This window comes from Atta colombica, unplaced genomic scaffold (genome assembly GCF_001594045.1).
Source record: "Atta colombica isolate Treedump-2 unplaced genomic scaffold, Acol1.0 scaffold105, whole genome shotgun sequence".
NCBI lineage: Eukaryota > Metazoa > Arthropoda > Insecta > Hymenoptera > Formicidae > Atta > Atta colombica.
Window position 1 is genome coordinate 2,497,151 of NW_017259190.1, and position 15,955 is coordinate 2,513,105.

A 15,955-nucleotide genomic window follows, 5' to 3' on the forward strand; every position below is an offset into this window, starting at 1 on the left:
TTTATTAATTATATATTTTATTAATAATTTTGTGATTAATAACTATTATATTTTATTAGATTTTCTCTGTCAGATAATTTCTTTAGTTATTAATAATCATGATTAAGATATAATCAAATCACATAAAACGCAAAAGTTTTACATAATTCTTCTCTATTAATAGTTATAAGTTTTATTTACTGTCAATTTGAATTAAAGCAGACAAATTTAATAGAAAGAAAATCATATTCTGAATATTTCAAAGAAAAAATTTTTATGCCATTTTCAATAATATACATTTCAATAATTAATGGTATAAAAAAGTTAAAAAGAGGAAGCTTGGAGGAAGATTTGCAGTATATGTACATTATACAGTATATGTATATTTAATATGTATATATTAATATTATTCATTCTTCTGCAACTGTTAAGAAGCTATTTAAAGTTTATAACATTTTTTCGTTACCTTGAAACTGTAGCCGGTGAGGCTACTCGAAGATCTGATACTTCAAACATTATGGTTTGAGTTGGTAGTAGTTTCATTATTTCCCCCGATGTGAGACAAAGCTTTTTATTATCGTCCAGGACAGTATTCAAATTCTCGATCCATACTGCATCGACTGGTCCATCAAAAATATACCATCGTTTATCGCAATCTGCCGTTGCTATATCCGTTCGTATTAAAGTTGGTAATATTCCATCTGTCCTACAAATCGGACGTGTGCATTCAATATTCTAAATTTCATGTCTATTTTAAATATTTTCTGGTTTTATCGGTATTATATAGAATTGCATTACTATTGCACTAACTAAATGGGTCATATAAATATGTCTTATATGCTAATTCAATTGTAATCCAAAGAAAAAAAAAATAATCCAAAGAATTTATCATAATATATATAAATATATAAATACATAATATATAGAAATATATTTTTTAGCAAATATTTTATTAAATTTAGCACATTAAAAAAATTATTTACAATATATTTATTTACAATAAATAAATATATATTAATTACAATAAAACTAAAAAATAGATCTAATTATATCCTGCAAATTCTACAATCTCGCGAATTTTACGGAAAAGTTTTAATGAAATAATTTTTTGGATTATAAAGCAAACGAAAACCGAAACTTTTATTGACGATTACCGATCAGATTGACCGATTGACGACCAGACTATAATTTCGATAATATTTCTTTTTTTCCTCTTTCCTTTTTATTATTCTCTTTTGTTATATATAAACATAATGGAAAAAGTTTTATTTAAATGAAACTTTTTTCAAAGAAATTAAATAATAGTTAAGTAAAAAATAAAGGAAAATATTTAGAAAGAAACTTTATATAAAATTTATCGATTTCTCATCAATGTGAAACTTGTAATTGTAATGTTTTAATAAAATAAATTTTGTTTTAAATGAAAAATGTTTTAAATCTGTTGTTATATATCTTAAAAATTGTTCAAGTTTAAAAGCTTGCATTTATAATTTAAAAAAATACATAATGCAGAGCATGTATCTAATAATGTATCCAATAATTTTAAATTAAAGTTCTGTAATTTCGAAATTTTACTCTTTAATATAATATCGGGCAATATGTTATTTACCATTCATGTGTATCGAGATCGTACTCGCCATACAGTTGTCTCATTGTTATAGCCTTCGGATTCAATGCATACGTAATAACTGTTGTAAACGGCTTGCCATTTGGTTGCAATTGACCTTTCAAATTTGTACATGTGTGCTTTAAGACTTCGTAACACTGAAAAAATTCAGATATTATTTAATTACTGTTTCTATTAAAATCTGTATTTTTATTTTATATATAAAAGAGCAAAATAAAAAAATTTATATTTTATTTAATGCATTCAAAAAGATTTTATCAACATATTCTTATTTTTTTGTTAATATCAGTCAGTAATATATCAAACTAGAGCTATAAACCGAAAGCATTTATCGCAACAAATGTCTATGCGCATCAATGCTGTATGTAGAATGCTATTCAGAAATAGAAATGCTTAGTGCATAGTAAACTGTAAAATAGTTTGTATTACGTTTGTCATGCCATATTCGAAATTTGGTTTGGTTTGGATTGTGTGCAAAGTTTGTTTTCGAGTTATATCCGTTTCCACATTGCGTTGTTAGTCCTATTATTCAGTAAGTCAAATAACACATAATATTATATTATTCTATTTCTCAAAACTAATCAAATACAGATTGCATAAATATTTTATCATAGCAAATCTTAATTTAAGACAACTTTTGTGGTAATAATAGGTGATATAAAATGGTATTTACTTTTTTATACAAATATTAATTTAACAACTGTTAAAATTTTCATTATATAACATGTAATATAACTTATTAAACAAATGTAGTTTGTAGCGGGTGCAGAAGCTAGCAAACTGTTATTGCTCAACAGCGTAGCACTAAAATTACATTACTAACGAAGCCATCGAAAACTAACGTAGTAAGGGTTGTGATTGCAAAGATGATTAAAATTTAAATAAAAATATACATACGTTAAACAAATATATTAATTCAAATGTTATTTTTTAGAGTCAAATAATATTAAAATAAATAATATAGTTTTATATTTTTCTTAATAATACATTATAATATTTGATTCTTAAAATTTCTATAAAGTCTAACGAAAAAATTATATCCAATAGAATTTAAATACAAGACGTTGCTTTTCTTCGTAGATTCAAAAATCGAAGTTATTATGTTCATTATACGTCGGAAATAAAATTATTATTAATTTTTATATACATATTTTATTTTCGGCTTAGAATTAGTCGATAAAATCGAAATGATATATTTATGTGTCCTTTTTCTTTTTAAAAGAATGTCTGGTAATTAAATCATTAAAGATCTTTTATTTATTATAAATAGTTAACCTAATGTTGTCTCAACAAAATGGATTTAATGCAGTTCGCATTATCGATTATCAAGTTTATGAAAAAGCTGAACATTTACTAATGTTTGCTAATGTAATAACGATAATCAATAATTCATACATAATTAAACATATTCAATATTTGGTAGATATCATGCATTCATATAGAAATTATTGGAAATGTAGAAGAAATTTACTATAGTAAGAGATTTGTCATATGAAAAGAACGATTTTGTTAAAATACTTAAAAAATTAGCTAAATAAGATAGATCTGCAGAAAATAATTTTGTTCGACATTAAAATAATTGTGTAGAATGCTCAAGCTAATCATTAAAATGTCAAAATTCATTCATGCTTGAATACGCTACATAATTATTTTAATAGTCTCACAAAAGTATTTTAGATCTATATTTAGCTAAAATTTAAATACTTCAGTAAAATTGTTAGATTTTTCGTGTAGTTCCATAAAAAATGTAATGATTTAATTCCAGTTTCTATAATGTATCCAATATCTGATTTTGAAAAATCATATCATAAAGAACCGGTATTTTTTGCATTAAAAATTTTTAACATTAAATATTTAAACTTTAAATTGAAATTGCGAAACAAAATTCTGTTAAATTAAAATTGATGTATCATTTATTAAAATATACTTATATTCCAAAAATTCTGTGAAATATTGTTGATTTATAATATAAAAACCTATTGAAGCTTTTACCAAATCTGTTTGATAAAACCTACTCTCATTAAACAAAAAATTTATTATATATATATCAAATAGATTATTTTTAATACTTCTCCTAATATAGAGAGTCAGAAAATTTCACGTAGATGATAATGAGGAATCTTTTACGACTCAAAAAAACTCAATTTATTTCTAATCGAAATTCAAATGAGATGCTTTTCACATGGAACTTATAACAGTATTTTTTTCATACGTCAATATTATATTTTCGCTTATGCGAAGATACTGAAGATTCTTTAAATCACAGTGCCACGATGGTTTCCGATTTTATCTAAAATTAAATACGTATATAGTACGAATCCTTTTTTCTCGTTATTATTTTCTGAAAATCGTGAGACATGTAATAGTGCAAAACCCAACGACGCTGGCGACGTCGATGTCAGCGGCGTCCGTCGAGACGCCGGCAGGATCTCTATAAAGCGCATGCGGCGAAACTTTTTGGCTAGCACAGATGCGTTCATAGAGTGGTCCGCTCCCCCAGTTTACCCGTCGACGTTTCTCAACGCACGACGCGTACATTTTCCTACGTTTTGACAGTTTTAATTAAGTGTAAAAATTGCGAAATAAATTTTTCGCACGCGTGGTGTTTGGTGGATCGTATTTTAAAACTTATACCATTTTTTACTGGAGCGTTGATTCCTCGTTAGAAAATCAAAGGGTTTAATTCCTCAAGGAAATAATCAAAAGATTTCTGGACGTTCCATTTGTGTAAGATAAATTTAAATACAAAAAGTGCAAATTTTAGAATGAATGCTGTTTTTATCGAATTTTTTGAAAATTTAGTTTTTTTTTAAATCAAGACTTTGAATAAATCTGATAGTTTGATTATCGCATCGATAAAACTGACAGTAAATTCTCAGTGATAAATGAAACATACATTTTCAAGCATTTTTTGCGACTTCCCTTCAAGTTGAATGGAAATTACGGATTTATTACATTTTCTAATTACGATTAAAGCTACAAAAAAAATTTGAATATCGGAAATCTTTTGACAAGATTTTAATCGTACAATTTCAGTATCAAGAAAAAGAAATCGGATTTTCAGCTATTAAAGGGATTAAGGATCGATAAAAAGGAACGAGACGACCTTTTGTGGAATTTTAATCAAATCATGAAAAAATATCAGATAAAGTGAAAATTCTTGAATGTATTTGCGATAATGCTATGCAACGTGCTACAACAGGAAGATATATTATATCTTTAATCTTCGTCTGTGAATTTTCTACGTGTGGTGACGAACGAGAAAATGAGAGAAGGCAAAATTAAAATGATAAAAGTGTGTGGAGAAAATTAAATACTAGAAATGATCTTATTCTCTGTGACACATGACTTAAAAGTGCCGCTGGTAATTTTACATCTTCTTTGTTTAAAATTACATATTTTCTATTTAAAGAACAATATACTTCGTGTTGAATGATACATACGTTTGAATTAATAATACAATTTAATTAAACGGTAAGTCAAATGCCTGTAAAAAATCGGATGACATAAATGGTTTTATTCTTTGTAACATACGATTTAAAAGTGCCGTTGGTAATTTTATATCTGTTTAAGTATCTTGTTTAAAATTACATATATTTTCTACCTTATTAATTAACTTAAGTTATAAATATTAATTTAACAATTTGATAATAGCTCGCAATGATGCGAAAAATTCAATAATCCGAAAAATTCAACAAATAAGAAATGTTTATATGAAAATTACTTTAATAGATATTAAGGTTTAAGTATAATTTAAAAGATGTGAGTATAAATCAATACTGCATCTTTTCAATATGATATTTGGAGAAATATTAAACTCTTTTAAATTATAATTGTTGAGCCAAACTATGTACTAGAAATTCGAAATTTATCCAAGGTTGAACGAATAACGAAGTAAACTGTACAATGAAATTACATTCTTGCGAAAACGCTTATCAACTCTATCATATTTCCGCGTTTATCCCGCGATCAAGTAATGTTACAAACTGCGAGAACAGCTTTTAATATGTTAAACGTATCGATTTATAATAAGTCGCATGCGAAATAAATAAAAAGCAATAGTTAATTTAATTAAGAAATCAATTATAGAATGCTATTGAGCGCACTGTTAATGCATTACGTTTTTCTTTTACACCACGTTAATGAAAATGCGAGGAAATGTATTGAATTGCGACCGACGAGGCGTTTTTATTCTTATTAATATGATACATTATGCGGATAAAGGTTTTGTATGAAAGATGAACTGTATTATATGAAATTTTGCGCGTGAATTATTGTCATCCACTTGTATTTAAATCCATTTCGATAATTGCTTTTGATACCATACTCTACTTGTAAATTGTAAGTCAATTCAATTAACTTACATATTATACAATTTAATGTGGAATTAACTTGGATATCGAATTTATGTTAAAACTATATCATCAGAGCACTATCTATTAAGATACAACTCAATAACTTAACATATTATGTTGAGCTTAACTGGCGTGAATATAATGATTTCACGATTTCCTCAAAATTGAATTAGCACACGCTTTGGTGAAGCCAAATGATGAACACAAATTACCTATCGTGAAATCCGAAAAATAGCTAGTAAATTTGCGGTTAAATGAAATTGAATCTAATTGCAGACGGAATGCACGCACGTGAAATTGCATTGTTGAAATGCATGCAGTTGCGAACGTAATTGAATCGAATGTAATCAAACTTAAAGTGTAAACGATTCATTATGTCACCCAAATGGACATTTAGACAGAAAAAATATTTGCTGAACGAAAACAAATGTCCGAACGCAATCCTGGGCTCAATACCGATGGTCCATGTCAGCGACGTTGGAAAACCTCCAACTAGCCGCACATTTGTCCGAAGTGGAATGCGTCCGCGTTGCAATCAGTGTGTCAGATCAAATAACCTTTCAGTCTAATATTGTAGATTTTTTTTAAAGCCAATTAGATAAAGATGTGTAGATTTTGATGTGAATCCAACATCTAATTTTTGATCTAATATTATAGGCTATTATTAATTACTTAAAAAAAATTTAGAAAAGCTTCATTTTTTTGTCATCACTAAATAATTTTTACGCAGCGTCACATTGAACATTTGTGAATTAGAAAGAATCTTTGTCGACTAACATGTTATAGTGCTTATTACATATAATTCGAATATTTAACATAATTCTGCGTGAACATTATTGTGGTTTATGTCAACCATATCTATGACTTTGACAGGCCTTCGTCAAACACGCAATATATGCGACCTTATCCAACAAATTTTATCAAATTGACATGTGAATTATGCGCTCTGAGAAAGAACTGGGAATTCTCGATGGACAATTACTTTGCCTACGGCATTCGATTCCATATTTTGTGATCTACACTGACCTGATCTATATTAATAACAACGTCATATCAATGAGTCTGGAGAATGGCGAATAATATTGCAATGTGTTTTTTAAACACTGATGTATTTTGCACATTGCGACCGACTAAGTTGATTTCTTGAAGTGACGAGCATCGAAAGAAGTACCATTTTTTTTCTATCGATATTATCTCACAATCGAGAGCAATCATGTTCGTGTTTCAAAAATTACGGAGTAAAGATTTGAGATGTCAACAAATACCGGGGACAATTGACGGCCTATCGCGATTTCGAAGATCAGCATCGCCGACGGATTGGTCGAACCTAACATTCTACGATTATCAAAATCACAGTCTTGACATTTTCGACATAGAAGAGGAGTCGGATAGCTTTTGCCCCTCGCTCTACTTTCTTCTGGATTTCTGTCATCTGTACTACATACCATCCATTATTTTATTGGGCTTGGTAGGCAACCTGTTGTCATGCGTGGTTTTCCTTAAGACGCATTTAAAGCTACGCAGCTCCAGTTACTATTTGGCGGCATTAGCAACCGCTGATTTTAGCTTTCTCATGTCCCTGCTTCTCGTCTGGCTTAATAGCACGATCGGATGGAAAGTCTTTAACAATAATGGCTGGTGCGAAACTTTGGTGTATGTAAGCGCAGTTTGCAGTTCACTTAGTGTTTGGCTAATCGTCGCCTTCACCGTCGAGCGATTCATCGCCGTACAGTATCCACTGCATCGACCGCATATGTGCACCGTAGCGCGTGCAAAGACCATCATTCTGATATTAACGATCCTCGCCTTAGTCAGTCACTCATACTCCTTCGTTACTGCTGGGGTGGTAAAAAATCAGGGCGGAGACGAGGTGTGCGAATTGAAGATTGAGTACCTAGAAACTATGCAGATCATTAGCATTATCGACAGTATAGCAAGTCTGATCGTGCCACTTGTACTCATCATCGTGATGAATACCATGATTATGAGAAATCTTCTGAAGTTTGGCAGGCGATTCAATCAGGAGCCCGGTTACACTGCAAATTGTCCCAACAGGGAGAAATCTGACATCAATCTTAATCAAATCCCGGTAAGTTTCCTTCCTGGAGAACTTCTGTTCAAAATAGCGTTTTGATGTTTTATATGCATGCAACTAATTCGTATATGCTATTAGCGGAAAACATAGATTGTTTTCTTTTCATGTTGTCTTCTATAGACTGCTTTTCTTAAAGAAATAAAGAAATCTTTTATCTTATATTAAGTTATATATTGTAATATTGTAGCATAATAATAACTTTATTGTAAAAAATTTTAATTCGTTATGTACATTGATTAAAGCTTTTTTCTTTTCTTTTACATTATGTAATACTTTTATATTAAAAAATTTCATGTTAAATGAATTGTATATTGATCTCTTTAAAACATTTATAAACTATACTTATATTAACATTATAATATAAATGCATTTTGTTAAAACAAATTTTGTTAATGTTGAGATTAATCCAAGATAATTATAATTATTTGTGAGCAAGTATAAAGAAATTAGACAGATTAATTAATTTTTATTAAAAGCTAATCCTCAAGAAAAAATTTTTACTTTATTAAAAAATATTTTTCTGATAAATATTAAAACAATATATATGTCAAAATTTAAAATTCAATAAAACTTTAGTAAAACTAATTTTATATTATGTAATATTTTCGTTACTTTAAAGCTTTTAATCACTTAGTGTTTGCATATATGTCATGTATATATGAATGTCTCCCACTTATCTGATACGTTAAGTGGATTAATGCATATGCACAAGTGTTTAATGTACGTTGCTCGAGTTATTGTGACAGTTTGCATTTACATCATTATACGTATGTACATAGTAAGTTAGTCTATTGGATAACTGAATAATATATAATTATAGTGCATTTATATGCATTTTCATAATTTTGAAAAATTTAATGTGTGAAATAATGTTACGAAAATATAATTTAATTATTAAGTAATTACAAAATTTCGTATGATTTGCATAACATTATTAGAAAATATGTGCAAACATTATTTTTTATGATTTTCTTGGATTCATCGCTGTTGGAGTTATGAAACCTCGGAATTTGGCATATAGCACTCGTATATATCAGTATCTTACCACATGTGTTGTCATAAATCTTAATAAGTAAACATTGAAATATTGAGTTCTCCGCGATCAACCATAACGCTATTCACACGGCTAGAGCATCAAGGCAAGCATGTAATCCGAAACATCAACAAATCTGGAAATAGTTTACACTCGGCTATGCTTCAAAGTCGTATTACATTAATGGAAAAGTAATAAAAAACATTCATAAATCGATTTACAATAAAAATAAACAGGATCTACCTCGGCTGAGCAATTAATTTATTATATTAATAAATATGACATGGAATATGTGCCGTACAAATAATAAATACAAATAATAAATAGTCGCTAATTTCTAAATGGAGTGGCTAAATATTTAAATACCACATCAATATCTTTTAATTTATCAAATGTAGGTTTTTTTTTTATTGTGGTTCGATATCTTTGCTGCCAATAAAAAGTGTGTCGACATATGCTATTAGAGAAATGTGCCACCTCCGAATGTGGTTTGTGGACTATTTTAGACCGACGTATAAATACTCTCGCACCTTACATAACCAATCGCCATTCATCTTTACGGATCAACGTGCGTGCATTGCTTTCTACTGTTCGTTGTTTATAATCGTGACTTAGTGTGTGTTATCGACATATTATGAATTGTGTGGAATCTGCTTTTTGCCATTGATATTACTATCAGTGGGTGTAAAGAGGCGGAAAAGATTGCTACATATATCTTGATATATCATATTACAAATTAGAGGCATCGTTATAATCCATACGAAAGGAACATATCCATAAAGTATATTTCGAAAAATATTTATCGAAACATAAATTTATTGTGAGAGATATTTAGAATTTTTCTTCGCGTGTGTAGAAATATGCGTGATGAAAGATATTTATCATAAAAAGTATATTTCTCGTAAAAAAATATTTATATCTGTATCTTGGTATTGATATTATTGTATTTTGTTAAAATAATTTTGTGGAAATTATTTAATTTTATATATATTTTAAACTTTACAATAGTATAATTATGAAATATATAATAAATATATAAATAAAAATATGTTTGTATTCTTGATTCTGACTTCAATATACTCTACTAATAATGCCATTTATATTTAGATTAAATTAAAGCCTATTATAGTAAATATCTGTATACACCGTCCTATTGTTTGATTTTCCATCATCAGAAGCATCGAGGAATGAAAGTCGTTTCATAGAGATGTTCTGTAATATGACAAAAATACTCGTTTCTTACAATTTAATTTAAACAGGCAAGTATTTGCATTTTCTTTCACGTTAATGTCGACTGTTTAAATGCTATGTACATAGTTTGAAATTCTCAGAATGTTTAGTAGAAAATAACAACGCGCAGTTGATTTCTGCATTTGATCAGTCATTTTAGTATGCATAATTTTAGAATTCTTACAGTTAAAATAACAAACAAGGAGAAATCGATTTTTCAACAAAGAGATTATGATTTTCATTATTGTTTTTCAAATTGTGTACATACGATATAAAAGAACCAGATATAAAATTATATAATATATATCATATAATAAATAAACATAAAATAAATATACACAAATAAATATAACATATAAATATATATAAATAGAAATGTTCTAAATAGTATGGAACATTACATTGCTGCAATATTGCTGGAATGTTCTATGTTGGGAAAATTATTTATAATCAAGATTGGAGGCACACATTTTGTTGTAAAATAAAATTACAAAGTTATTTAATAAAAATCTGTTCTATTCTTAAATTATTTTCAAACAACATAGAGAAATTCTTTATATTTAATTCTACTGATACAAACTAAATGATAATATTTAAATTATCTTTTTTCAAGAAAAGATATAAAAAGTACTTAAAATTATTATATTATTTCTTTGATCACACATAAATTTTGAAATTTAGTCATTAAGAAATCAAGAGTTCATTGCTGTTAATAAACTCGTTATGCATGCAAATATCGATTTTCATGTTATGATGTTTATTTGTACGCTTCAGGTACTCAATCATATTATAAATTTCTCGACGCAATTCAGAAGAGACTGAAACTATCGTCTTTCATAGGACAGATTGAATTCTAGTGACTTATCGCTTGAGAACAAATTAATTTTAAAGTCACCGTTTCTTTTACCGAAAATTAATATTGGAAGCAGTATAAAGTTTATTTTATAACGCATAGAGATAATTTTAAGAAAATAAAATCATTTTATCGAACTGATCGAATAAAAGGCAATGATGACAATATATATCTAATTAAAGAATGCGACATGCAAATTGATTATTGACTAAAAATATTGATTTTTAGCATAATTTGATTATAATATAAATTTATATGTTTTTTATATAAAAGAGAATTTATAAAAGAGAATATATGAGAATATACTCATATAAAAATTATTTATATAGCCAAAATTATAGCTCTGAGCCAAAACCTGAAAAACTAAATCAGTACTTCTTGATATACATATGAAAGAAAAAAATAATATTTATAATACAGGAAAGTGCCGAGAAAATTGTTGATTACAATAAAATGTTATACAAAATATTGTATTGCATATATGACATGTTTCAGCTCTTATTTATTTCAATATGATCAAATTTGTATATATTTATGTTAATTTCCGTGATGCATTTTACATATAGATATCTACACAACAGCCATTTTTAATAAGTAAATATTAAAATTTTTTGTATCATACTTTGTCTAATCCAGGACCAATGACGAGATGATTACTAGCTTCAATTTTTAATTTGTTATTTATCGTTTTGTTTCTTTTATTATTTTTATTTTATATATTTTATATATTTTATCTATTTTTTTGTTTGTTTATTTTTTTCAGTATCAAACAATGTTTTATTTTATATTTTTTTATATTATAGTTTATATTTTATATTATAGTAGATATATTGTATTATACACATATGTACGTAATATGTTATAGTTAGTGATTTAAAAAATATTAATATATGTTTATTAAAAATGGCTATCATGTACAAGTTTGTGATTGAATAAAAAAAAAATATATAACGATGCATATGTATTTCGACGAATATGTATTTCGTATGGCATTTTATTGTTATCAGCAATTTTTCCAATATTTCCTGACATAAATGTTATTTTTCTCTTTTATATACGAAGAAACATTGATGAATTAGATTTCGATTCAGAGCAAATTTTGATCCTCTTTTGTTACAGTTATATATTTGAAAATAAATTGATAAGTTTTTATGATATTAACAAATGATTATTAATCAGCATGCAGGATTAAATGAGAATTCTTTCTTTATGTTGTTTAGGAAATAATTTAAATAGATTTTTATAATGTAAAAGATTTTTACAGTGATTTCGTGTTTTTTAAAAACATTAAGAGAAAGTATTAAAGATGATACGTGATGTGCAAATCGAAGGATCAATGAAAAGATCGATTTAAATCGATTGGTTGCATTGACCATGATTATTTGCATAATTATATTTTGATATACTTTGCTGTTACTACCAATTAATTTTATAAAAACAAATGTTTAACATAATAACTACGAGTACAATATTGATTTTAAATAATGTTTTAATACGATATCATAAATCGCGAATGTTGCGAAATGCGATAAACGGAGTTCGGATGTTACAATATGTTAATTATTTCATATTTAATCTCATTTATATTTGTGCATTACTATAGAAATCTCATTCTTTTTGTTCTAAGTGTTGGTTTCATCGTAGTTTGTAATATATAAGATTACGTGTACATTATGAAATAAAATGTTAAACATAAAGGAAAATACTACACAGAATTTATATATATATATATATAATTTATATATATATAGCCATATTATTCATTGCATCTCTATTAATTTAAGAAAGAGGATGTTCTGACATTCTAAATCACCATTTGCAATGTTGTAAGAAAGTAAAGTTACAGATATTTAAACAGCATTAAGACAGATTCCATCAGCAAACTTGTATAACATTTTATTGAACGAAATATGTCCATAATTATTATGTTGATCGTAGTGCTGCTGTTTATTATTAATTAACTGCTGCTATATCATCTCAATAACAAGAATTGAAGATAAAAAGATGTAATGACGCCATAATGTAAGATTATATTAATTTATGAAGATTCGGTTCTCTCTGTATATTAAAATGCAATTATTTTCTAAATAATATTATCGATACATAAAAATTAGAAATAATTAAAATGTTTTCAGTATTTATATGTTTTCATTATTCTTCTTATTTTATGTATTTTTTTGTTTTGATGACTAAATTGCATAAATAAAACAATTTAATTTAAAATATTATCGTAGAACAATTTTATAAAATATAAAAGTATTGTAAAAGAAAAAGAAGATAATGATTTCCTTAAAAAATTAACGAGCGGGATAATTTATGTATTTTACATTCTCTTTTACATGTATTTCCGAATAAATCTCACATTTCTAATTGAAAGAAGAATTGGATACATTCCAACTGATATGAATTTTTTACATTGCCTTTTCAATATTGTCTTTCTAACAAATATTGAAAAAGAGCATAATCTATTTCAAGCGAAACCATCGTATTATTTATATCCTAGTATTAGGGAAAATTTCAGCGATTATGCCTTTTTATGTCATGAATTCAATCACGAAATATCAGTAATATTTCGAAATATATTCGAATAATTTTTTCATAGATTTATTTAATACATGTATATTTATTTGGTGTTATATAAGTTAACAATAGTTAAAAATATAGAGTCAGAAATTAAGAATTTTTAATCAAATAAAAAAATAATTTGTTCAAATTTAATTAATTAATAACCTTAGAGAGCCGTAGAATTAAAGAATATTAAATGAAAATAACATTTTTATTTAATGAATAAAAGTTTTATTAATGAATAAAATCAATACTTATATATAACTTAAAATATAGCTTTAATCATAAGTATAAAGTATCCTCACAAATTAAACGATTAACAAAAAATGAATTAAAAACTAATATTTATTTTTATAATAACTTCAGTATTTTATTAGTCTTTCATTTATTTCTATTATCATCTTTTCCTAGAAAATGCAATAAATTAAAAATGTTTTATATACTTGGCTGTAATATAATTATATAATGATATATTTTGTTAGTTTAATATTTATTTACACATTTCAAGTCAACCGATAATTTTTACATTCTTTCTTAACTATATTTTTAAAATATATTTTAGACTTAAAACAAAATAAAAATAAATTGTCATTTGTCAATTGCTTCTTGTTATTTTTTAAAATTTTTACTATTTTTTTTTTAATATAGTGCATATTGGTTTACGAAAAAAAAATTTTTGCAGGAAAAGTTTTTTAATTTATTTCTAATTTTGCAAATATTTCTTAACTTTAAGATTAGCTTACTAACTATGTTTATCTTTTTCTTGGTCTTAATTTTAGAGTCAGAAAAGAATTAATTTAACTGAGTTTAACCAACATTTGCATAACAAAGCAGACCTTTGATTATCAGAATGTTGAGAAAGACTTCATTTTCAAAGGAATTACTTAAATTATCTGTACATCACACACATTATTTGTAAATAATTTTAATTATATACCTTTTATACCACAATCTCTTTGTAATATAATAGATTGTGTACGTAGTCAGACTAATTGATGTACAATTTCTCAATATGTAATCGATGAAGAATTGAATTTACATTCACAATGATAATACCTGCATTTTACATTTATTCATTCTGCTTAAGAAAAAATGATGTAAACTTTAAAGAATTTTTTGTAATATTTACATTATAAACATTTGTGTGATCATTAATCAGTTAATAGATTAATTATACTTACTTTATTTATAAAACGATAAAATAAATACACAGTCTGTAAGCACTAGTACTATTAATGAAACTAGAAATTATACATGTAATATTATAGTGGATTTTGAATTATTTCGGATTTGGAATTATTCAAAAAAGAAATTTAACTTTTTTTTTAACATAGATATAATGAACATAAAAATGTAGTATAAAATAAAAATATTGCTTTATGTATATAAAATACACGGATTTTACAAATTAGTAAATTATCTGAAATTAGTTTATATTTATATTAATTATAAAGATATGACTTTAAGACAATAATTAATATACAACATTATGAGATGTAGCACTTATTTATTATAATATTATTTCATAAAATAATATTTTAGATATTTTATATATTGAATTTGAATGTTTATTTACAAAATAAAGTTTAATTATAAAGTAAAATTGCCATGTCCATTACTACGTTTTTTTGTAACATGAAATGACTTCAAGTGCCGTGATTCAGATGTGTTCGATTTACATCAACCACAACGTGATTAATTCAAGTGTCAATAAATTAATTCTATATCAATAGTGATACAACTGTGAGAATATTACGCGTTTCTGTATATATTATAACATGTATTATCAATGACATAAATCACATGATGCACAGTTTGTACAAAAAACTTTATTTTTTTATTTATCTTTAAATTATTTTAATATTATTACTGTAAAAAATTTTCATATAGATATAGAAATTCCGCAATAAAATAAATAGTTGATTTTTCTAAAATGCCTGATTATAATAATAAATATTTAGTTTCTGTAAGCTTTAACTTTTAAGATAAAATAAAGCGGGGCTAGTTACGCATGCATAACATTTTTTCCAGTAACTAAAACGCGTATAAACACATTTATGATTGTGAAAAATAGCGTAAAAATGCAGACTATTGCGCTCAATATGATATTCTGTATCTAGCTATGGTCAAACACGTGCGCTTTTCTGTTTTTATACATTAAAAATAAAAAATATTATATAATTATGTGTGTTATTTAGTTCTTGAATTAATTAAAAAC

General features: G+C 26.1%; 2 protein-coding genes across 2 annotated transcripts in view; one reads left to right on the forward strand and one right to left on the reverse strand.

Annotated features, from left to right (window-relative positions):
• The window catches only part of LOC108688449 (dynein heavy chain 1, axonemal-like), a 106,064-nt gene that overhangs the window by 35,015 nt on the left and 55,094 nt on the right, over window positions 1-15,955 (reverse strand). Inside the window, exons 24-25 of the mRNA XM_018194716.1 lie at window positions 1,589-1,743; window positions 446-685 (exon numbers count right to left, since the gene is read on the reverse strand). Coding sequence (XP_018050205.1) covers window positions 446-685; window positions 1,589-1,743 — 395 coding nt within the window. The remainder of the gene's footprint in view (window positions 1-445; window positions 686-1,588; window positions 1,744-15,955) is intronic.
• The window catches only part of LOC108689995 (thyrotropin-releasing hormone receptor-like), a 38,218-nt gene continuing 29,294 nt past the window's right edge, over window positions 7,032-15,955 (forward strand). The window contains exon 1 of the mRNA XM_018197025.1: window positions 7,032-8,050. Coding sequence (XP_018052514.1) covers window positions 7,175-8,050 — 876 coding nt within the window. The 5' untranslated portion in view covers window positions 7,032-7,174. The remainder of the gene's footprint in view (window positions 8,051-15,955) is intronic.